Source organism: Pleurodeles waltl, chromosome 1_2 (genome assembly GCF_031143425.1).
Source record: "Pleurodeles waltl isolate 20211129_DDA chromosome 1_2, aPleWal1.hap1.20221129, whole genome shotgun sequence".
Lineage (NCBI taxonomy): Eukaryota > Metazoa > Chordata > Amphibia > Caudata > Salamandridae > Pleurodeles > Pleurodeles waltl.
This window is the reverse complement of record NC_090437.1, coordinates 1,233,305,708-1,233,330,221: the sequence shown is the minus strand read 5'-3', so window position 1 is coordinate 1,233,330,221 and position 24,514 is coordinate 1,233,305,708. Positions and strand designations below refer to the sequence as shown.

General features: G+C 41.4%; 1 protein-coding gene across 2 annotated transcripts in view; it reads right to left on the bottom strand.

Moving 5' to 3' along the window:
- SMYD1 (SET and MYND domain containing 1) overlaps positions 1-24,514 on the bottom strand; it is an 86,243-nt gene that overhangs the window by 43,258 nt on the left and 18,471 nt on the right. For both annotated transcript variants that reach the window (XM_069204479.1, XM_069204487.1), the window contains exon 2: positions 19,520-19,696. In XM_069204479.1, coding sequence (XP_069060580.1) covers positions 19,520-19,696 — 177 coding nt within the window. The remainder of the gene's footprint in view (positions 1-19,519; positions 19,697-24,514) is intronic.

Below are 24,514 nucleotides of genomic sequence, written 5' to 3'. Positions count from 1 at the left end.
GTATATATGGGATGCAAAGGCTCCGTGAACCCTCCCAATCTCATGCTGAGATCTCATTGGCTGCCAACACTTCAACAAGGAAGTGATGGCAGCCATCTTAGTACTTGGCTTCACCTGGCCCCCATGCAGCACCGGGGACCACTACCTCCCTGGGGCTAAATTCACGCCCGTCATGCACAGTTTTTTCTTCGGGTAACAACTGCTAATGTTTCATTGGTATTTTTATTGTCGTATAAAACTTGTCATGAGTTCTGTTATATCTGAGGTAATTAGCCGTGCATGGCGAGGGTGCAAGTTATAGTTACCTTAGGCCGCGAGTTATAGTTACTTGGAATAACTCTAACTATAACTGATGAATTTCTCGGGTTTTGTGTGAGTAAATTCAGAACCTAACTATAATGTCGCTGTAACCTTTGCTTTTTTTAAGTGATTTCTATGGCTTTTAATTTTATTTCCTAACTATAGCATCCCTGTAACTTTTGTTTTGGTCAGTGAATTTCTATGTTTTTTTTCACATAAAGTAATTTTCATTACCCTATTTTAAGTTGGCTCCAGGACCCTATAACTACCCAACCCCGCACCGCTCATGGATCTGACTGTGCACAGCAGGGGTTGGCTGCAGGGCCTGTGACCAACCCCACTCGCCCCAACCACGTGCTGCACATGGCAACTGGCTATGCGCGGCAGGAGTTGGCCGCACAGCCTGTCACTCTGGGTGTGAAAATAGGTGTGAGAGAGTGGCTCTTGGTGTGAGAGTGGGTGTGAGAGTGTCTGGGTGTGAGTGGGTGTGAGAGGGTCTATGTGGGTGTGAAAGTGGGTGTGAGAGTGTCTGTCTGGGTGTGAGAGTAGGTGTGAGAGTGTGTCTCTGAATGGGATAGTGGGTGTGAGTGTTTTTTTACTGTGAGTGGGTGTGTAGGTGTGTCTGTGTGGATCCGTGAGTGTATCTGTGAGAGTCTGAGTGGGTCTGTGAGTGGGTGTGTGAATTTCTGAGCGGATCTGTGAGTGGGTGCATGAGTGTCTAACTGGATCTGTGAGTGAGTGCATGAGTCTCTGAGTGGGTCTGTGAGTTGGTGCGTAAGTGTCTGAGTGGGTCTGTGAGTGGGTGTGTGAATTTCTGAGCGGGTCTGTGAGTGGGTGCATGAGTGTCTAACTGGATCTGTGAGTGAGTGCGTGAGTCTCTGAGTGGGTCTGAGTGGGTCTGTGAGTGGGTGTGTGAATCTCTGAGTGGGTCTGTGAGTGGGTGTGTGAGTGTCAGAGTGGGTCTGTGAGTGGGTGCGTGAGTATCTGAGAGGGTCTGTGAGTGGGTACATTAGTCTCTGAGTGGGTGTGTGAGTATTTGAAAGAGCTACTCTGCCACAAAGGAACCTCACCTGACCTTTAATCTAACAAGAGTCCACAATTTAGCATTAAAACATCCAGTGTCCAATGTCCAGTATGTATGCTACACTACAGCTGTGTAATGGAGCATAAGGAAATGTCACCAGTGACCTTGTGTGCGTTTTGGCAACATATTGTTCCTGTTGCCTATTCCTCTACAATTCTATGATAACATGAATCCTCCTATAGAGAGTCCAACGAGACTACAAAGATGTAAATCTCCACCAAACCAGGGTCCTTCCTCTTATCTGTATGAAGTAATTACTTCTTTGTTTTGTAGAGATGTCCTCATATTCTTCCACATCAAAAACGGTGGGAAAGGCACTGAGGTGCCCTTTGGGAAGTTGTCCATCATCCTGGCAAAAGGGAAAAGACCTTTGCGTACTTCTAAAGTGGGCAGTGAGAGGCCAAGCGGGTGCAGCTTCCAGGTGATTTTCATATTTGCATATTCATAGCAATTTAAAGGGAGCACCATGTACTATACAGGGGCTGCGCAGCTGATTGCGAACCCAGGGACCCCATCCTCCGGGGCCCAGCCATGTGACCTGGGTGCCCTGTGCACCCAGTGTGCAGGATGGGGGAGCCTCAAGGGCCCTGCAGTCCCAGCCGGCTCTCCACCTCCTTCAGTAGCTAGCAATGCTCTTGCACACAGGGTGTGTGCAAGAGCAATCGTTTCATTGCTTTACCTGCCCACATCTCTGTGGGAAGGGAAAGAGATGAAGCCTCTGCTTCCAGTGGGTGAGAGCATTTTGACAGCTCTCGCCTGCTGGAAGCAGAGTGTTTGCTCTGATTTGACAGGAGCTGTCAGAGCTCCTCCCTAGTCAGAGCAAACAGCTATGCCCTGTGATCCTGGCACTCCGGGACATAGCAGGAGTCAGCCCTGGGTAGTGGCGGTCCCCAGGGCCTTTACTGGCTCCACGAGGGGGGGCGCGCAACACCCCAATCCAACCATTAATTCAGCCCCAGGGATGTGGTGGTTCCTGGGGCTAGGGGTCCACAATGGACCCCCTTCATCTTGCTTTTTCAACCCCAGGGAGGTGGCGGTCCCCAGGGCTGTGGTGAGGCCCGTGGGACTCCTCCATAAATGTAATATTCTTCCCCTGGGTGGTGGTGGTCCCCAGGGCTGTGGGGCAGGCCGTATGGGCCTCCTTCATTACAAATACACATTTTGCTCTGGGGAACCCCTGCTAATATAAGCCCTAGGAAGGGGGCTCAGTGTGCCCCCTTCATTCTTTCACCCCCGAATGCACCAGGAATGTGACCCAGGGTCAAAAATAAGGAGGCCGCACTTGCTTTTTTCTTTAAATGACAAAGAAATTTGCAGATCCACTGTGATTTTTGCAGTGATTTAAAAAAATACTTGTATGCCTTGGGTTGGGGGGCCCTGGAGGACCCTTTGCACCAAGGCTAGAGGGGTAAGGTAACAGTACCTTACCCCCTTTTCCTTTTTTTAATTTTTTTGTTTTTTGGACTCGGCTGAAGCTGAGTCTCAAAATGGCTGCCAACACGTCCTGGTTAAAGTGAGATTAAGAGTATTTGCAAAGCCTTCATGTCTCCAGATATCTATATTTAGTTTTCTATTAATATCTCAAAAACTACTGAACAAATTTACACCAAACAACAAAAAGGCTTCTTTCTGGACCAAAAGGTGCATTTCTGCCAAATGTGGTGTCATTCTGTCCAGCAGTTCGGGCTGCAGTTGTGTTCAAAATCCCTATGGGAATTATAATGGAAATTTCGGAGCTTCAGACAGACTTTTCTTCAATTCTATCAATTCCTTTTCACATTCATCATTCCGTGCAAAATCTACCCCTCTTCTCAGTAAAAGTCGCATGTTAAAACAGGAACTGGCAAAATCCTTAACAAATTTATTATACTACTCAGCCATTTCCAGGAATTGCATCAGTTCCTCTTTTAATGTGGGAGAAGTTAAACTTTGAATAGTGTTAACTAGTTCTTTCTTGGGTATTAAGCTGTCACCAGTAATAGTGTGACCTAAATAATCAATAGTGTCAACAGCAAATTTCCACTTTTCTGCTTTGATGGTTAAGTTGTGTTCAGAAATTTTCTCCAAAACCTTCCTGAGTCTCCCATTGTGTTCAGTCATGTGTTTGCCATAAACTAAAATATCGTCTTGGTAAATACACGCCCCACAAATGCCATTCAAGGTCCGTTGCATTACCCTCTGGAAGACAGAGGCATCAAAAAGTCAACCCAAAATTTAGCCGGACGAACCTATAAGTACCAAATGGAGTTATGAATGCCGTTAGACTCCTGCAAGATTCATCTAATTCTATTTGGTGATAGGCCAAAGTCAGATCGATAGTAGAAAATACTTTGGCCCCAGACACCATGGATAACAATTCGGAAATATTAGGAAGAGTATACTTGTCAACTACCACACTCTTGTTAATCCTGCGGAGGTCCACACATAACCTTATAATGCTATTAGGTTTCTTTGCAATCACAATAGGGGCCAACCATTCTGTCCCTTCCACCTCAATCACACCTTAATCCTTCAATTTTCCCAATTCATTTTGCAACTCACTCCTCTTTGCAAAGGGAACACAGCAAACTTTGCTGCAGAATGGTACTGCACCAGGAACTAGTTTAATTATGTGGGAATATCTTTCCATACACCCAATCTTGTCACTGAAAATGTCACTAAACCCCTTGTCACTAAACCCCTTACGTAAGTCCGCCGAAAGATCAGAGGCGGACACTACTTGTTCAACCTTATTTATACTTTGTCTTTCTTTTACTATAATGGGTGGAGAACTGTTAGGATCAAGCATTACGCCTAGATCCTTCTGATACCACCAAGTAATGATACTGTCACCTTTTCTTGAAACATGAATTTTACCTGAAGTATAACGTTGATTGTATTCAATCAAACCTATAAAGTAACAATGCAGATCAAGAGGTTCACCACCATACGCACATGGTCTAATGTCAGGTTTCAACAAATTGAACTTTCCTTTGAGTTCTTTTTGATAAAATGAATTGGAAATTATAGTGATTTTAGTACTTGAATCAAATAGTACTTTTGTTTTCTTTCCTTCAACAGAGATGTAGTCTAAAGGACCACTAAGGTTGTTATCAGACACTTGTAAAACTATCTGACCACAAACAAAGTCAGAAGCATCTTCATTTCCACCTGACTGATTACCAATCACATTTACTGTTTGTTTAGATTTCCTTAAATTACACACAGATGAAAAATGTCCCTTCTTTTTACAAAATAAACAAGAACTGTTAATTGCTGGACAAGACTTATTATTTGCAAAATGGCCTTCTTTGCCGCACCTGTAACATTTCTTTTTGACTGTATTTTGAGTTGTTTCTCTGTTAACAAACTTGTTATATTTAGAATTACCATCTCTTACTACACTAACATCCTTGGTACCATTGTTTTTCATCACTTCAACACACTTCATGGAATGCTCAATTTTCTTAGCAAGTGATATCACTTCATCAATTTGGGGATCATCCAATAACCACAATTCATCACGTACCTTATCAATATTACAACCTAGCATGAACTGGTCACAAATTCTTTCATCCAGTGACGCTACAAACTTGCATGAGGAGGCTAAGTGTCTTAGATCAGTTATGTAATTCTCAACAGTTTCACTCTCGAACTGAAGTATTTTGCCAAAATAATATCTTTCCAAAATAGTGCTAACTTTCGGTAAGTAGTGTAAATCTAACTTTCTAATGCAGATTTCGTATTCATTAAGATTGATAGCTTTACTGTCACGAATAACAGGAAGATGGTCAAAAACCTCTTGACCCACTATTCCAAGACTTGTAGTAATAACGCAGTTCTTCTTTCTGTACTCAATGAAGTACCACAAACCCTGGAGTACCTCTCAAAAACTTTCTTCCATTTTCCCCACTTAATAGGTGGTTCCCCAGGAGTAGAAAGAAAGAAAGGCGGAGCTGCAACATTCTGCAGTATAAATATGTTCGAAACACCAAAGGAAAAACAATGAAAACAAAAAGACAATGAGTATATATAACTAAGTATGTGTACTAGGTAAGAAATAACAAGGCACACCAGACGTTGTGGAGAGACAAGCCAATAAACAAAATATCAAAACATGCCTATGGCTGTGGGAAGACTAAAATCTCCCTGTGTAATTAGGTTGCAAGTGTTTGCCTATCGCAGTATTCAAGAGTGTGACAGGCAAGTATGCAGAGAAAAAAAAAAAAAAAGAAAATGAATGTCAAAGCCAGTAGCCAAAATACAGAAGCGTGCCTATCGATGTGGCAAATCTGAAATATCCATGTGTAGCAGGGTTGAAAGTGCGTGCCTATCGTAGTGTCCAAAAGTGCGACAGGCAATGATGCAAGCGTGCTGTAACACGCGATAAATCAAAGGTCCACTCCAGAAGAAGGAGTCAGTACTGAAAAGACTGTTGATTTACACACTCGCCACGTCAGCGTCTTCCTAGAGGAAAAAATAATTGACACGCGCGGTTGTAGAAAATGAAGGCATCTTTCCGGATGATTTAGTTACCAGGAGACCGCAGAGTGCATGCGTCGCACGGACACAGGAGAATATTATGCACGCGTTGTTCGTTCTTGATGGCGTCTTCCTGAATAGATGGGTTGCCAGGAGACCGCAACCTCTGGCAGCAGAAAGACACAAACAAAGTGATGCGTTGCCAGGTTACCAAAAAAAATTGTAAAACGTGCAGGGTAAATAAAATCAGTATGAGTGCATTTAACTAACTTGGAAATAGTAAAAAAAAAAAGAAAAATACGGTACAAAGTCTCACCGCCGTAAGGATACGATAGAACGGGCAACAGAGACAAAGAAAAGTCTCAAAGTAGGGACTTTTCAATCTTTGAAATGTCATGTCGGAGTTGGGATGCTGCTTCCAAGTGTAGCATAAGTTCTGTCCGCTCGTAAAAATGTAAATTAGCACTTGTATAGCGCACTACTCACCTGTTAGGGTCTCAAGGCGCTGTACTCATACCGCTATGGAACCCCTCCTGGCTTTTCCCTGTGAGGCACCCACTCCTGAGCACCCCCAGGGTGAAGCCAGGCATCCAAGCGCTGTTGGGGCTGTTGTGGAGATTAAGCAAGCTATTGCCCAGAGTTGCAGAGTGGGACCCATGAATTAGATTAGGCACTGAGGCGAGAATTATCTGGTCAAGGGGAGTTGAGCCCAAGACCTGCCGAAGTGGGACTTGAACTTGAGCCAGATCTCTGCTTCAGGGTCTGCTGCTCTAACCATTGAGCCACACTTCGCCAGTGTAGAAAAGACGCTTCCGCAGGAGAAGACTAGTTTTCCTCGTTTAATAGATATAATTTAGAGAAGGTTACAGGTACAAAACATCCCAGCCTCCGCACCTCGTCCTAACGTCTCTGAACCCCCAGACTCCCACATTCTCCCCTGGAATCCACAAAGTGAAGATTCCATTTAACTTCTACAATCAGATATAACACACTTGTTTTTAGAAATTTCGTGAAGATTCGTCAAACGGCACCAAAGATATAGGCAAATAAAAAAAATACAAAATTTATTTTTAATGGAAACGTGACAGAGTTATGTGCTGCACATCAGTTATAAAAGTAGAATATTCCGGGTGGTGGTCCCAAATCTATCATAGCGTTTTATGTGTTCTTCTTATCAATAATTTTTTTTTCTACAGTTCAGAATGCGATAATCTTTCCCAAAGTTCAGAATCTGAAAATATTTACTATAGTTCCGAATGTCAGTAGGTTCTCGTCTCAAGACTCAAGGTAGCAGGAGGTAATGTATGTAGTTCAGTAAAACGGCTAAAACGGCTAATGCAGGTGCAAACTATTGAGCAAAATGAAGATAGGCAGGAAACAAATGTTGAGACAATTTCGAAGGCACAACACAAATGTTGATTTCAGTAGGACTTGTTCCAAGTAGAGCGTGAGCCTATGATATGGAGGAGGACACAGGCGAGAGTGCAGGATGTCAAGAATCCGAGGATGCTTCAGAGTAGACCAAAAATATGTGAAGAGCTAAATTGAAGCAGAATGGTGCAGAACTAAAGGTGGTCTAAAGCAATATCCAAATCCATTCTGATTCTGGGCAGAAAATTTGAGAAAGGAACCAATAACTGAGTGACATTGAGATCCCTAACCACTACATAGGCAAACACTCACAGAAGTGTGCATTACGACCTTTACCCCAAACTATGATGTATCATTTAATATCCATTTGTAGTTGCCTTATATTAGTTCTACTTTTTAATTCTCTTTTTTTTTATTTTACTTTTCCCAAATCCACAAAACGTAAGGGTTAATTGAAATGTTAGTGGTTGCTGGCTGGTCCTAGGCATGCAGAAACCATGTGACTGTGAGCTGGAACAGATGCAGAAAATCTTGAACATTTTTTAACTGGTTTACATAATGATACTCTATCCAAAAGAAATTTGCTATTATTGAGCAAAGGCAATAATTTTACAGTTTCAAAGATATATTTGCATTAGGTTGTCTATGCCTGGTGCAGAGGTCTCTCTCTCATGGTATGTGGCCCACACCTATTCATGCTGTCCTTCTTGGACACTAGGCTCCATAGTATTCTTGAAGGTTCCTTCCCACGGTGATGAGTGTGCAGAGTTGGTGTGACGTTTCCGCAAATTCAGGGTCTTCTCACTGGAAAAGTGCATATGTTTCTGGTGGTGTATCGTCAAAGGAGAATGCTATGGTTAACAGCCGTCAATATTTCTGTGCTTGTCCAGCAAGCATATCAAAGTGATACCCTAAGCATAAATCACCACTATTACTAAAATGGTGATCACTTATCATGATAGAAAGGTAATTAGGAGAAACAAAAGAGTGGTGGTACTGTGAGGAAGTTATGGTAGATGTACATGTAAAAGCACTACATGCAGTACCGAGATTTGCACCATACCCACACATCGACTGGTATTAATCAACTTCAGTACCTTGGCCAAGCGAAGGCAACTGAAATTAAATGAAGAGAAACAATATGTAGTATCCAGATGATGGGAATTCAAAAAATAATACTATTAAACTATAATGAAACAATACTGTACAACTGCTTATAAAGAATGGGACTGTAGAGTTAAATATGTAGAATATAAGTTTATTGTAAACTTGAAATAAATTCACTGGAGTCGAAAAATACCATTCTCACATCTACAAAAATCTTGAGCCAATGAAGACTCGGATGCGGAGGAGCTTTGCAAGAAGAACACAGTCAATGAGAGCTGAATACAGGGCTCAATCATATATGCTTGGTGCAAAATGGTGCCCACATTCCCTCCGTGACCAGTGTTTCAAGCCTCTCGCATCAAAGCTGGAATAAGCCACAAAAGGGTCCTTTAATAACAGTCTTTTGTCAGGACGGTACACTTATGGCAATGGGTGGTACTTTTGGCTTGGTGAAGAACCTTGTGAAATAAAGCAAACTAACTGGACTGTGATGATGGATATGGTGGATTAATATGTTCCAGGCATCCGGCTCTGGTGAAAAGCAGGGGTTTCCCAGTAAACTATTAAACTTTTTAAGCTCTCAAAAGAGCTCTTAGCAAAGTTCTTCCTGGCACATTGGCCAAGACCTAAGGAGGTTCTGTTTGTGTTCAGCCAAGCTGGCATATGCATTCAGGGCTTGAGCATTACAGAACTAAATTAAAAACCATCTTGGAATTTACCTGACCTGTACCAAGCTATGAAACTTCTGTGGCAGGCCCATTACCATTGGATCATACAGGCAGGCCAATCCTCAGTTTAGGGCCTTTGACCATGTCCACTGAATAATCTCTGGATCGTACCTTTGTCCCTCAGTGCGCAATGAGCACAGCCTGGAGCCTGCCCTCCAGGTATGGGGCAGAGAGTGCACATTGGGCAAAGGCAACAGTTTTTACATTCTTTCTTACAAAGAATGTCCTACAGGAATTTCATTTGGAAATGTTACAAATTAGTTATTAATTGTTACCACTGATACAAATGTCTCAGTTATGTATAAACAATTACGAGGGAATGAGGGACACGCAATGTAGAATGTGCATTATATAACTTTTTTGGCTGTTCTAGTACACTGTGTTATCAACAGGTAAAAAATGTGTTAACTATCAAAAAGACATCCTAACATTTTCCATACTAGTTGCTGAGTATTGTAGCGGATTATTTTAAAAAGGGAGAAGAAATTTTGAATTATAATTGTCACTTCCAGTGCGAGCATCTATCAATCTTATGTTGAAGCCACTAGGATACTTGTTCAGTTTTGCAAATTAAATTACATCTGACAAAAGCTATAGTACGGAGGACTGACATCCTACTTCAGTCTCAAAATATCCCTCATAGTTAATCTGGATACCAGGATGCCTGGAGCATTACGCATTGACACTGGGTTTGTCTTGCGTGGAGGTTTGCGAGCTGGAGAAGAATGCTACGCTTGGCCATTGTCCACTGACTCTAAAGTATTCAGTATGTGGCGTGCCTAAGAGATTTGCAGACAAGAGAAAAGGTTTTTCATTGTTTCTACAAATAGCTTTACTGCAAGTTCCTTTGCTATGGATCATTCACTGGAAATAGTCATAGGCACCAAAATACTTTAAATATTTAGGACTAACCCACGAATAAATGACTATATGGGTCTCTTCATAAGCTACAGTACTATCTTCCTTTTTAAAGTCATGCACAGTTTTCTGCAAATGCTATTGCTTGTATGTTCAGCCTCCTTACAATATGGCCGTCACTGGCAAGCTTTACCATCAATGAGCACTGGCGTGGTAGTTACTTTTTTGTAATCTTATCATAATACAATTGCTGCTGATGCTTGCATTCAGGGAATAAGTTTTTCTTTAACTTAAAGCATTCCATGGACGTGCATGTGTTGCCTTGCTCCTGTGTGCTACTTCCCTTGCTCTCCTTGTTGCCTCTCATCTCATCAGTTGCTTCTCTGGCCCATCCCTATCCCATTCATTTTTTTTTTTACAATCCTCCTGTTCCTCTATCGCTCCCCTGCCCCTCTCCACTTGGTTCCCCCTTTCCACAGCCACTCTGCCACTTCATTTTTTATTTTTATTACGGATTAACTTTATGGCCCATGCAACGATACCAGTAGGTGTCCAACTTAAAATGTTTTTCACTCATTCCAAGATGGCCACCTATGCATGCATGGCTGACACTGAGAAATGGATTTGAAATATTTTAACAAACCCAGTCAAAGATGGTCGCCACAGATAAGCAAGCATCAGCTGCAGCCATCTTTGAATGGTTTTGTGAAAATATTACAAATACATTCATAGACAGCAACACACCTTCCTGGCTGCTATTTGTAAATGAGTTTGTTAAAACATTACAAATGCATTATAATATGGCCACCTTGAAGCATGTGCATCCATGGGGCCAGCTTTGAATGCATTTATAATATTTTAATATAGCCCATTTCATGTTAGATCCCGTGGATGTGTATCAGCTATCTAAACAAACAAGGATTGGCAAAACCTATAGGTTTCATGCCGATAACTTTTGCTTTTCTATTGCTTGTAGTAATGAGGTGTAAAGCTTTCCAGTAGTTTTTTTTAAATATGGTCTAATTAATAACTTCTAGATATCTGACAATGTGATTTCCAGATTATATTTGAAATTGAAGTCCAGCCTTACAATTATCTTAGAAAACTAAACAAAAGGATGTTTATCGCAGTTGACAGCACATGCTGAGTTAAAAAAGAAAAAAACACCACAGCATGTGGTGGTTAGGTTGTGTCAGCGTAACCCCAGATTTGTGATCTATGACTTATGAAATGCTGCCCATCTTGTTCTGGGGACTAGCAAGTAACACCCTCTATGACAGCCCACACTGTACTTTGCCTTCTGCATGAGTTTGACCATGAGCCAAAAAGAAAACTCTATGTCTCTCTCTGCTTGCCTCCTATTCTTTCAGATCCAGCAAAGGAGTGAGGGCAGAATTCTGAATATCAGATAAGTGATAAGCCCACCATGTATCACTGTGATACCTGCCCGGTGAATCTGCAAACAGTGACTGGAAGAGACCTCTGTCAGATGTCATGAGAGCAAACCGATTTGCAAGGGTTTGCCATCTCAAAACAGACAAGGAGAAAATGTGAAAGAGCATTCACTGCTACAAAAATAAAGAAAACCGTGCTGGAGCACAACCCTCCCCAGCTGAGTGAGTTTGGAAAACTACAAAAAACGATGTGTGGTCCATAGTCCAGCCAAGTATGCAAGCGCATGGCCTTCTCCTAACAAAGTAAAATACGCCATCCGGGTTGGACAGGCCAGCCCCCATAGGAAAAGAAAATAGCACTGAAGGGGTGAAAATGAATTAGAAAAGAAAAAATAGTCTGTGGGCCCTGCCCTCCCCGTAACGTAAAACAAATGGTGCCACAGGTAGTTACCAGATGTTGAGGAGGTCTACAGACGCATCTAGTAATGGCATATGGTACTATATACTTGTGACTAAATCTAAAATGACAGTAATGGCCTGTCGAACAATACTCAATGTTTCACAGGCCATTACTAAATGTTCTTGTAGATTCAGAAGGGTCAGGCTTCTAAACCACAGGCTACTATTATATTTCCATCTGGAGGCAGCAGCCTAAAACGGATTCCACAGGAACACCTCTGCTATGTGTTCTATAGTCTGTGAAGCAAGAGGAAACAGGACATTGGTCCCACAGGGCACAATTGAAAAATAGGAGACAGTATCCAGGCAAAGTTATAGCCAAAGGCCATAGCAGGAGGCCAGAACTATATGCTATAGTTAAATACAATGTCCTCCGGCCAATAAGGGCAGGGAGCCTAGCAGACTGAGTTGTCAAATGTCAGTCTCTATGCCCAGAGATTATTTAAGTAAGGGTGAAGTCCATGCTCTGCACCCTCTGTTATCAGTGTGACAGGGTGAGGGCGTGGCCTATGCCCCTATTCTGTTCCCAAAGCGCGCAGGGAACTACCCATAGTCTGTGGGTTGGCTCAGACAACAAGGGACCAGATGCAGGGCACAATCTATGTCCAGAACTCTCTGTGTACTGCCAAAGGCCATGCCCAGTTGTTTCTAGGACAAGGAAGACTTGTGCATAGCTAGGCTAAAGGTCTTGCACTGTGCCCAGAGCTGAATGAGCAGCAGCCTTCTCCTGTACTATCTCAGTACCATTGACTAATTGAAGAACAAGACTAAAGACCTTGCCTTGTGCCCAGAACTCACACTAGCAATGCTCACTGAAATCAGGGAGCCTTTGGAAACACACTAGGCTCAGAGCCCCCTCAGCTGAAGGCCACGATTTGAAGGATTGAGAATATGAGATGGCACACGTCAACACTCTACGTACTGTGAATACTTCAGGTCATGCTGCAAGGATAATATAACAATTACAAATAAAATTACTTTCCTAAAGGGTAGCTACAATTATTTACTCACATCACAAAAGAACATGTGCTCTAAAAAAGCAAACACATGTTTCGCTACAAAGTCTCAGTTGAAGACATTGTCACTTTACTATTCAAAATCCTAAAACTATTGAAAGGTATTTGTTATGATTTGCTACGAACCATAACTTAGGCAAATTCACGGTTCATGACCTTATACCCCCTGATAACATAGATGACATCAATGAAGCCATAACTGATTACTCTTTTGCGGAGTTAAGAAACAGCCTTTTTAGGTCTGGCTTGATAGTACAGCTGTCGCCAGACGTAATGTGATGAACATAAACATAGCTTTCAGGAGTCCTCCAGAGAGGGACTTGGACTCTGCTAATATGTTAATACCCAAGAGTACATGTTTTTATTGGGCAGAAGTTGTGTGCTTCCACACAAAAAAGTGCTTCCATTCCACAAAGTTGTGATTATTCTGTTTGTTTTTCCTGATGCCTGAGCCAGCCGCAGGATAGCTACCGGGGCTTGAACGGTCAGGGGTACACACATAGCATTGTAGTGCTGTTAGTGTCTTAGATAACTAGATAATTTACAGTGATTTCCTCTGGCAGCAGCACATATGTGAGGAAGGCAGCCATGAGGAATGTATTGAAGTCCCAGAACCCTTCTCTTCCATCAGTAACTAATGACTTCAGTGTAAAATCCAATAAAAGATCTTCACACGCAGGTAAGATAGAACAGAGGTTTATTACTTGAACACCTCACCCATCGCCAGCTGGAGTCAACTGCCACTTGATGAAACATCAGCAACTGTCTCTGGAACTTTCATAACCCACATTCCACATTCCATTAATTTGCATGTGGTTCTAATCTTAGAACCACATGCAGTGGACATCACAATTCTCCCTTCCCTATTTTATATAAATAATAAATATAGAATTGTGAACAACCAAACCATGGTTGATAAAAGTATAAACCTATAAACATGAATAACATAGGAATTACACAGTGAGAAAATCTTTCAGATAGCGTGGTGACATTTTCCTACAATAACTCATTCTTACTTTTCTACAATCACCACCAAACCACCCACCTGGACTTATAGTGACATCTTCTCCTTTGTTTCTGATATGCACATCACTTGAACTTCCTTCATCTCCGCAACTTCTTTTTTCAATATCCATGTTCACTTTTTTTATATCCATCTTTACTAGCATAACCCTGATTTTATTCCAAATCCTACCATCAGCTGTTTTATAGCATTACGGAATAACTTGACTACTTTTTGTGCCTTAGTGAACTTTGACCATGATGTATTTATTAAACCGCTCAACAGCGCCATTCGTTTCGGGATGATGAAGGGCACATTTTTGGTGCATGATGCCACATGCCTTTAGGTAATTATCCATTTCCTTAGAGCAAAATTGAGCACCACTGTCTGACAAAATACTTTTTGGAGAGCTCTTTTTCTTAAAAACACTCCCCATGAACTTACTGATCCTAACAGATGAAATATCCCTAACCTTAATACCTTCAACCCACCTTGAGTAGAGATTCATCTTTACTATTAGGAATGGTGTGAGATGTTCACCTTGCAACAGACCCACGTTATCAATTGTACCTCTTTCTATGGTTGACTCTGTAAATTCCTGCAAGCCATGGGCATTTGATGAGTTCTCAAGACTTTATAGCTACAGGCACATTCCACACACTCCCTACTCGATAACTGCCTGCTCAACCTCCACATCCATCCCTGGCCGCAAAACAAATAGCTCTCAGATTCCCTTTAGTTTTTACTATACCCAAATGGCCAATGTGAGCTTGTTTTAATCATTTGTCTTAATTTTGATGGTGGAATCAATCTTGTTCCCCTCAGCAATAAATCACGATCTGGGGCCAGCTCATCTTTAACCAACTTCCACACTCTTTCAAGATTTCCAAACCTTCCATGACTAATAGCATTTATCACTTCCATTAAAGTTTCATCATTTTGTAGTTCACATTTCCATTCCAGCTCTGTTATGGCACTAAGTGTGATTTCACATACATCTTGTGTTAGTTCACACACATCTTTACTCAAAATCTCGTACTTCATCATGTCCATGTTTTATTTGCTGCTCATCTACCAGTCTTGATAGACAATCTTCATTAACATGTTGTATACCTGAGAGATAATCCACATCAAAGTTGAATTCTTGCAATGCAACGATCCGTCGTCTGATCCTTGCTGAAATGCAATCTAACCTCTTCATAATACCACAAACGTCATTCACCAAATAAAATTCCTGAACTTCCCGGCAGCCCAAAAGATGGCAATCTCCCTTTCTATCACAGAATAGGTTTTTTGTTAGGCATTCAACGTTTTTGAAGAACACTCTATTAGTCTTTATGTCTGTTGATTCTTTGGGTCAACACAGCACCCAAACTTTTAGAACTGGAATCTGTAAGTATGAAGGTCTCTTCATCTGGGATAAACACCTGTAAATACTGTGCCTCTTTCAACTCCTCTTTTATTTCAGTAAACTCCAAATCACATAGATCACCCCACAGAAATTCTGTGCCTTTCTTTAACAGCATTCTCAAATTCACTGTTTCCCTGCTAAGTTAATTATGTATCTCCCATAGTATTCCACCACCCCTAAAAATTACTTAACTGCTCCTTAGGACTGTGGTGTTTTCAAATTACTTACAGTGTCAACCAATTATTTTCTGGGTTTCACACTTTCACCTGAAATCAAATGTTCTAGGTTCCCTAACTCAACCATGACAAACTGGCATTTGTTTGAGACTTGCCTCCTTTAACTTCTCCAAAGCTTTACAAAAACAGGCATTGTGTTCCTCCATACTGTTACCAAATATCAGATCATCTTCTTGGTAGCACTTGACCCCAGCTAAATCTTTTGAAACTTTACACATTATGCGCCGAAACACTGATGCAGCTGACACAAGACCAAACTGCATTCTTCTGAATTTAAAAGCACCAATGGGAGTTATGAATGCTGTAAGATCTTGTGATCTACCATCTAATTCCACCTGATGGTATGCTAAATCCAGTGGTAAAAACTTACATCAAAATGATTTCCTCAATAGTGGGAAAAAGATACTTGTCAACCACCAACTCTCTGTATAGTGCCCTGAGGTCCACATATAAACTGATATCTCCTTTACTTTTTTCGGCCAATACAATGGGGGCCAACCACGGTGTGGCCTCTGCCTCTTCTATGACACCTGTAGCTTCTGACCTTCTAAGTTCAGCAGTGACTTGATCTTGTAATGCCAAGGGAATCCTCCTTACCCTTGCAGTGACAGACTTTGCACCATACTTTAACTTAATGCAATGATTGTAGTTCTTCAAGCACCCCAAAGATTCTGTAAAGACCTCAGGAAACTTGGAAGCAAAATCCATACCAGACATGTGAATCTCTTGATCTTGAACCTGTGGCTCAGTATTGGGACTGAGCACAACCCCTAACAGCCTTTGGTGTGGCCAACTCAAATTAAATTGTCCTCTTGATTGGACATCTATATCTTGCCTACTACAAATCTTTCTCCTAACTCCGAACAGCCTTCAAAATAACCTAGCATTTGATTGGTTGTCCTCCATACCCTCGTGGGTTCACATCCATTGAGTGTAATTTATTATTTTTCTCAAGAAATCATTCAAAACACTGTTTAGAAATAATTGCCAAATGTGACCAGGAGTAGAACGTCATTAATACTTTCACTCCATCTATCACAAAATTCCCACTGGAATATTCATCCTTTTCTGTAGGCTTGTTTAATTGAAACACTATTTTCTGTGAAACTTCTTTAACCTCTTTCTTGGTATTTTTCTTGCCCCTATTTCGATAACACTTGTCGAAATACCCGTTCTTCCGACAGCCATTGCAATAAACATTCAAAGCTGGACAAGAACTCGCATTTACTCTGTGACCACAATTACCACACCTAAAACAATCTCCCATGAATTTCGTGCATGTCTCTTTTTCTTTTTCTTTGACTTCCTTTTCTTTTTCTTTAACTACTTCCTTCTTTTTCACTTCACACACCAAATCATCTCCCCCTTTCTCTGAACACACTTTGCTCTTTAGTTGAGATTAATTCTGAAACACACTTTAACATATGCTCCACTCTTTTAGCCACCATAATCACTTCTTCCAAGGGTGGCTCATCCTTCAACCACAATTCCTCCCTGATTTTATCACTGTCGCATTTTAGGACAAACTGGTCACAAATTCTTTCCTATAACATTGCATCAAATTTGCACACAGCAACACGTTTTATTAAACTCATTATATAGTCTTCACTTGTCTCAACTTTCCGTTGTTTACATCACCCAAAATAATACCTCTCCATTATTGTGCTCACTCTGGTAAGGTAATGTCTGTCCATTTTCATTAAACAAATCTCATACTCATTTAAATGTCTTTGTTCTTCTGCACTCAGATCCGGTATATTCTCCATGACCTCTTGTCCCTCACTCTCACCCCCCAAACACTGTCAATTTCTTGCAAGATGTTAATCTGTGGAATTCTCTTCCATGAACTTCACCATCTCCTCCAGTACTCTTCTCTCTCCATGTTGAGGTGTTCCTACGCCCCTCGTCACCAGTGTAAAACCCAATAAATGATCATCACATGCAGGTAAGATAGAACAGAGGTTTATTACTTGAGCGCCTTATCCATCACCAGGTGGGGTCATCTGGCACTCAATGATACATCAGCAACTGACTCACATTTCAGATTCCATTAATCTGCATGTGGTCCTACTCCACATGCAGGGGACATCACATTCAGTGTGTAGCTTTGTGTTTGAGAGTAATATGGGATGTCCAGGGCTGCACTAATTTATTTACATAGATTTGTAGGTCTGGCTTGACGAAGTAGCTGTCTCCTTGCCTGATGTGATAAAAAAGAGCTTTCAGGGTACTACTGAGAGAGGAACTTAGGCTCCATCCACATATTGATTACCCGGAGTACAGGATTTAGTTAGGCAACATTTATGTGCTTCCACTAAAAGGACTGCTTGTATTGCAATTTTTGGCTTGTTTGAAAGCTTTACTCAATACAGCAAGACAGAGCTGATTATGGTGGAAGGCCAGTGATCATGGCTATGGCCTTGATCTGCATATTTAGACATGTTATGAATGATGCAGAAGGCCTCATTTATTTATTGTAAAAAGCATATGTTAACGCCAAAAAGCATTTAAGTGCGCATAGTTTTGCATTCTATATTAAATCCTACAGATATGCATTTTGTTACATGGGATCTCACAGATTACATCAGTAGGCAAGGGCTATGGTGTTGGTTATACCTTGTGGCAAACCGTGGTGATAGAAGGTTTGAAAATATGTCAAAGACAATAGGCTTTTAAGGATGCATGGTTATTATACTGTGCTGAAGCCTGTAGGCAGATATTCTGTTGCATGGAATCTAACAGATTGCCATACCAGGCAAGGGTTTTGGAGACCCACCTGAAAAAACTGTGGGCATTTTCTGATAATGGGTACATCCACCTTTTCAATCTCAAAAGGCATGAACTTTATTGTCAGGGCTGGTTAGTCAGTATTGAAGTTTTAAGTTTTCTCCTTCTATAGTTCCCTTTTCATTTCTCAGCGTCTCCTCTTTTTGCTTCAATGTTTCTTAAGAGGAACTATAGCTCTTCAGACAGTGCTAAGAAGTCGCTTGCTTGACGCTCATTTCATTTACAGTGCGCTGCATTCAACATGGTTGCTTTGTTTAATTCAGAAGGCAATTATAAAATCCATACTGGTTCATTTTTTACCATTCTAAGTTGGCCAACACTTTTGTTTTAAATGTGGCAGTTTTTGCTGGAAATTTAAAAAACAATAGACTATTTACAGTACCTCCGAAACGCTCTCTATGCTATGTTTCATTTCGTTACTGGAAACATAAGCCCACATGTTTAGACAACAGCATATTTTATTTTTCGACTTGTATTCTTTTAATTTATATTGCATATGTTGTTGAGTTTAAGTTTTATTGCGATTGTGTCAGATGGTGAATGGAAGACTGAGTCACTGTATGGATTCATGTATACAAGAGTGCAAAGACAATTGACAGGGGAGATTTATGATGTCTTATTGAGTGCCTAATCCCTTTTTTCATAAGCCAGACCTCTTGGCATTGCCACTGTATGCTTTGCACAGGCATCTAGATCTTGAAAGTGGCACTTCAGGCTTCCTCTAGAAATAATGTCTATAAAAATATGTAAATCTAACTACAGCAGCCCTTACTATATACAATCTCAGAAGACATAAAAAATAACATAACCAGTGTCATTACTGGTGACTGTAAATAACGCCATTAATGTCCCTGATGACATCACGCAAGCTGTAAACAAATTGATTTTCATATCTCTTTATTGACAGTGGTAATACAGATGTATTTCTATATGTAACACTGGGGGGTCATCTTTATTTTAAAAGGGGTGCTCCAGCCTTCCATCTACAATTAATGTCCTTGAGGTTAGGCACTGCTAAGGAATAGAACTGCAACCACCTATTTTCCCACATATGCATAAATCTAGTCACAGGCAGTAGCACATAGAGGTGCATTTAAAGTCCATTGAAATCATATTTTGTTTTTATGTATTTATTGTATCACAGTGCACAAACAAATGCAAAAACAACAAGGAGATGGATGGAATGCTGGAATTAATCTCAGCCACTCGCAATCACTCGGCGCCCGTGGTGCGCCACTTCTCAATCCATCGTTTTTCACAAATGTGAAGCACTCTATGGGAATGTGTACTGAACCAGCTCTCACCTTATATTCTCAGAAGGCACGTTTCCTAACTTCTTGATGGCAGCACACTCGCTTTTGTGTACCGTCCAGGCATCCTTCTGGCAGGTTCTGTCACAGTAGTGAGCAAACTTGCACTGCCCGCAGCGATGGAGTTTCTCTTGCCTTTTAAAGCAGGTATGGCACACACGATGAGTGAGGCTGAGGTCACAAAGATAAAAGAAAGAGTTAAATCCATATTACTGCTGTTCATTCATGTAGCATATATTTTAGGCAATAGGAATAAGTGGATAGATGATGAATTACTTCTGCAAAGACCATCTCTTTCAATCACATTTAAGGACATTTTTATCTACCTCCGCTGCCACAACTGTATCTGCGCGTCAAGGACCACAATTCAAATATGTCATCCAACTTGAGCATCGTTGTTGATTCTCTAAAAAGCCAGGAATAGTAGAAGTGAGATTATGCAACCTTTTACCCCCTGAAGACATCACAGGGTCTGACCAGTTGTCCCCTCAACTCCATCTAATTTGCTTCTGAGGGGCAGTGAATGGAAACTACACAAAGCAATCATGGCTTCTGTGGCCCTGTTCGCTACCTGATTTTACTGCTATCTTCATGACCCCTGAGACCTGGATGGTATGTCTACACACTTCATCTACAACACGATTGATGGGCTACTTGCAACATGCCGGCTACATAAACCTGTTGGCGACCATGATGGAAGGATAAGTCCACTTCTCATTATAGGATCTGGGAGTGGGGTTTAATACATTTTATCTGAAAGGCAGTCTTGGGTGGACTCTGTTCCATTTTCCCCATCTTTGGCAGTCTCCTGTCTTTTCTCCATTGGAGATTTAGATTTCGCTAGTTTCAATATATAGCTAAATAAAAAAAATTGCATGTCCCTCTCCATCCACATTATGCCCCAGCTACAAATTCAATTAACTCAAAAGACCTAAATTGCATGAAAACAAAGCAACACCATGGAATGTGCTTATTTAGTTCCATATGTCACTCTTTAAAGAAATGTTCTTTTGGTAGTCAGTTTTAAGAGCGGCTTTTTGGAAACATCATTAAAGTTCTTTTGCCTCTGGTGAGTACGGATGGATCTGTATGCAACCCTTGCTTACACAGTAACAGCCCATTATTTGGGTTATAGCGAAGTGGTTCTACTGAAGTAAACAGGGTCACTTGATGCAGTCAAAGTTTGCTGCTCTCAAACTCCTGATGCAGCCTGATGCGTTGTAATGAGCTTCTCCTGAGATACAAGAGCATGGAAACAGCAGGGACTGATTTAAGACTTACAATCCTGAAACAGATCTAATTTCTGAATTTTTCCTTCTTTGTAAATCCTTGGGAACTGGGATAAGGATGAAAATACTGTAATATAAAATATAACATTAAGCCATTCTGTTCAACGCCTTTTGCCATGTTCGTTCACTGCCAAAATGTATCCGCGGCCAATGTACAGAACTCAGAAGGCCCGATTCTCAAAGTTAATTAACATATATGTCGGACTTACACGTAGAAATAGCCAGATTTACGAGTGTAAACCCAATTTGCAAATCAAAGAGGTTTTTTTTGCACTCATAAATGGATTGACTCACATGAAGAGTTTTGTGAGAGTAAATTTACCAGGAAGGAAGGAAAGTGGATGGGAGTGGGCTTGACAAGGTAGAAATGACCTCAAATGTGTAAACATCACAAACTCATGTTTGTGAGTATTCACAAACTCCTATCCGACCCCTTCCAACTTTGTAAAAGTTTGGAGATTTACTCATGTCAACAATAAGAGTAAATTTCTTTGCAAGACAAAAAAATAAATCCACAAAATTGGTGAGGGTGTAAAGGAAGCGGTTTCTCCACAGAACAAGTGGCTTCCCCATGGAGAATAAAAAAGTCAGGAAAAGTCTGCAAAAGTTAACAAGTCCATTGGCACTACCTCTGCAAGATAAGCATATCAGTGTTTAATTTGAGCCGGTGGTTGTCGGTGGGGCCCACCAGCACTCATTTTGGGGACTGGCTCTTATTTATCATTTTCAGATATTAAGATTAAGATAAGAAGAAGTGGAAAACACACAAAGGAGAAAGAAGGAGTATAAGAACGACGGACAGCCACCACAAAGGAAGAAAGCAGCAACCTGTAAGAGTGAGACAAAGGGGCAGGGACTGCCTGGTAGTGGATTAAAGAGGCCTCGGGTGAATTGACAACATGCATTTGGCGAACCAACATATAACCGCACCGGTAGCTGGCTTCTGAGCAGAGCTTTCTGCACCCATACTCATTCTTGTACAAATCAAGCAATGAAGCATAAATATTTTTGTATCAGAAAACCGAATTAACAAAGGTTTTGCAGGTTCCCTCTGGAAACATCTTTGGGCTTTAGGAAGAAAAATTAGTGAATTCCAATTTCCAACTTCTGTTTGTTTTGCAGTGTAAACTCAATGACAGAGACAAACATTGTTTTTGCTACACTGGATGAAATTAAAGAGACCAATGCTGAGAGGCTTATTGCTGTCAGGCATTTCCATCTAGGCCTATATTAGCTGCTAACACCCTGAGCAGAGGCTATTAGGGAATAATTAAGCACTGCTTGGGGTGGGTGTACTAGTGACCATCAAAGTATGTATTTTCACATCTTTTTGCTACGATTTCAGTTTTGAATCCTATTAATTTGATTTCATTCTGAATTCTGGAATTCGGCTCCCATCTCACTGGCAGACTTCCTTAAAATGACATGCACAATTTGGGGGAAAAAAGGAGAAATTGAATACTTCTAAACAGGGCCAGCTTTAGCGTTGGTGGTGCCCTGTGCGACAGTCTTTTTTTGGCACCCCCTCCAGCCCATGACCACCTCCTCGGAATCCCTCACTACCACCCGGCAAATGTGCCCCTCATCTCTCCATAGCCCCTTTCTCACATACATTCATTTGTTTTAAAGCGATTGTACAGGCTGGCTTTATTAATCTACTCAGCTATCCACATAAAATACAGATCTGTTATTCTCAGCAGGCACATTAACCCTCTACGCTACTTTATATCGGGTCAAAGCTGCCGCTAGACAAAACTCCAATCTCTCTCTCTAGCAGGAACATTAATCACAAGAGGTATCTTGACATTTAAGCCCATATTTATACTTTTTTAGCGCCGCATTTGCACCGCTTTTTGACGGAAAATTGGCGCAAACTTACAAAATACAATTGTGTTTTGTAAGTTTGCGCCGATTTTGCGTCTAAAAGCGGCGCTAAAAAAGTATAAATATGGGCCTTAATTGTTCCCTGAAGGCTGGACGCACTAGGAACTTTTCAGCAGGTGCTTTTAAATCACAAGTTTCGTAAGTTATTTCTAAAATGAGGTCAGCACCCACCCAAACCCAGGCCAGCACCCGGTGCGTCCGCTCTAAAGCCGGCCCAGCCGCACCCGGTGCGGCCGCACCACCCTAAAGCCAGCCCTGCTTCTAAACGTCACTGTTGCTTCTTGCAATGTACGTTTTGGCTCAGTATATCATTGCAATGATGGCGGCCTGCTGTTGGCATGCTTCCTGCAGAATTCACGCTCCCTCTCGCTGGGTGCAGCCTACGTGGCAAAGGACATGAACTAAAAACTCCAAGCTGAATACTTGAGCTGCCCTGCTGACAGGTGTGTTTCATTGATCAAGAAATGACCGACAGCATCACTGCTGGGCGAGGGAAAGGAAGGGAAAGTTAAGGTTTGTACAGACTGCCCCTTGAGAGCGGTATTAATAGACACTCTGAGTATGTGACCTTGTGAATAGATAAGGAACAGTTTTGGCTTAAGGCGTGTGCCTCGTGATGGTCCCATCTAGGATGCAAGTCTTTTCATTAAAGGGGCCAGCTGGTGTAGGGAATACAAGTAGTTCTCTTTACAAGTCCTGCATCTCTAACAATAACCAACAAGCGTTCTACAATTTTGCTTTGTTTAATGGCGTCTGGGCTTTGGGCAAAGTAGGAAATTTGCGTGGTCGCCCCAGATTTATGCCTTTTGCTGGACCCTATATTTTTGCGGGTTTTAGAACTCTGTGTACCTTGCCCCTGCCTATTAGTAGTAAAGAGCCGACACTCCCTAGTTAAACATGGTTGAATCAGCATACTCCTTATCAGCATATTTAATTTGCCTTCAAGTCCCTAGATTATGGCACTAAGTGTGCCAAGGGCCTGGAAGTTAAATGTCACTAGTGGACTGCATCACTTGTTGTGTGCCATCCACTACAGTAGCACTGCAAACATTGCTTCAGGCCTACCATTGTGGTCTGACTGTAGCTGCAATGTGACCTGACCAAATAAACCCTTTTGAGGTGGGCACAACTTCCCTTTTAATTATTAATAGGTCAGCCCTACACAGACCTTGTAGCGTAGCAGTGACTAGCACATAAAAGCTATATTAGAAACACTGTGAAGCAACATTAAATGTTAATACTGTATCTTGGGAATGAGACTAGCTAGAAAAATAATTAAACAAGTGTTTTAATAGTTATACAAATCCCAATTCAATGGTGAAATCAGTTTTTTTATATATATTATTGTATATTATTGACCTTTTCTCCAGTTTACTACATAGTACAGCTATACCTGTCACAATGAAATATAGCTTATTGGTGCTGGTCACGGTAAGGCCATGTGTTAACATTAAAATTCCATAAATCCTACTTTTAAATACCATACACCTTGCCTTAGGGGCTACAAGGCGTACTCAGAGGTGACACTGGGGTTCAAACTGTGCCCTTGTGGAAGATGTAAAACAGCTGCTAAATTACTATTCCTTATGATGTACTGCACTGGGACCCAAGGAACATTCAGCCTTCTCTTTATTCAGAGACATGAAGAAGGGAGGATTGAGATGGTGTGACATGCTAAGAGTGACAGTGGCACAAGCAGGCTAGTGGAAATTACAAGGAGAGGCTACTGCATTTTGTTAGAAATGGGGTCTCTAGTTGGCAGTGGTTTGCACCCAGTCCATGTAGGCACCCTCACTCTAGTCAGGGTAAGAGAGTC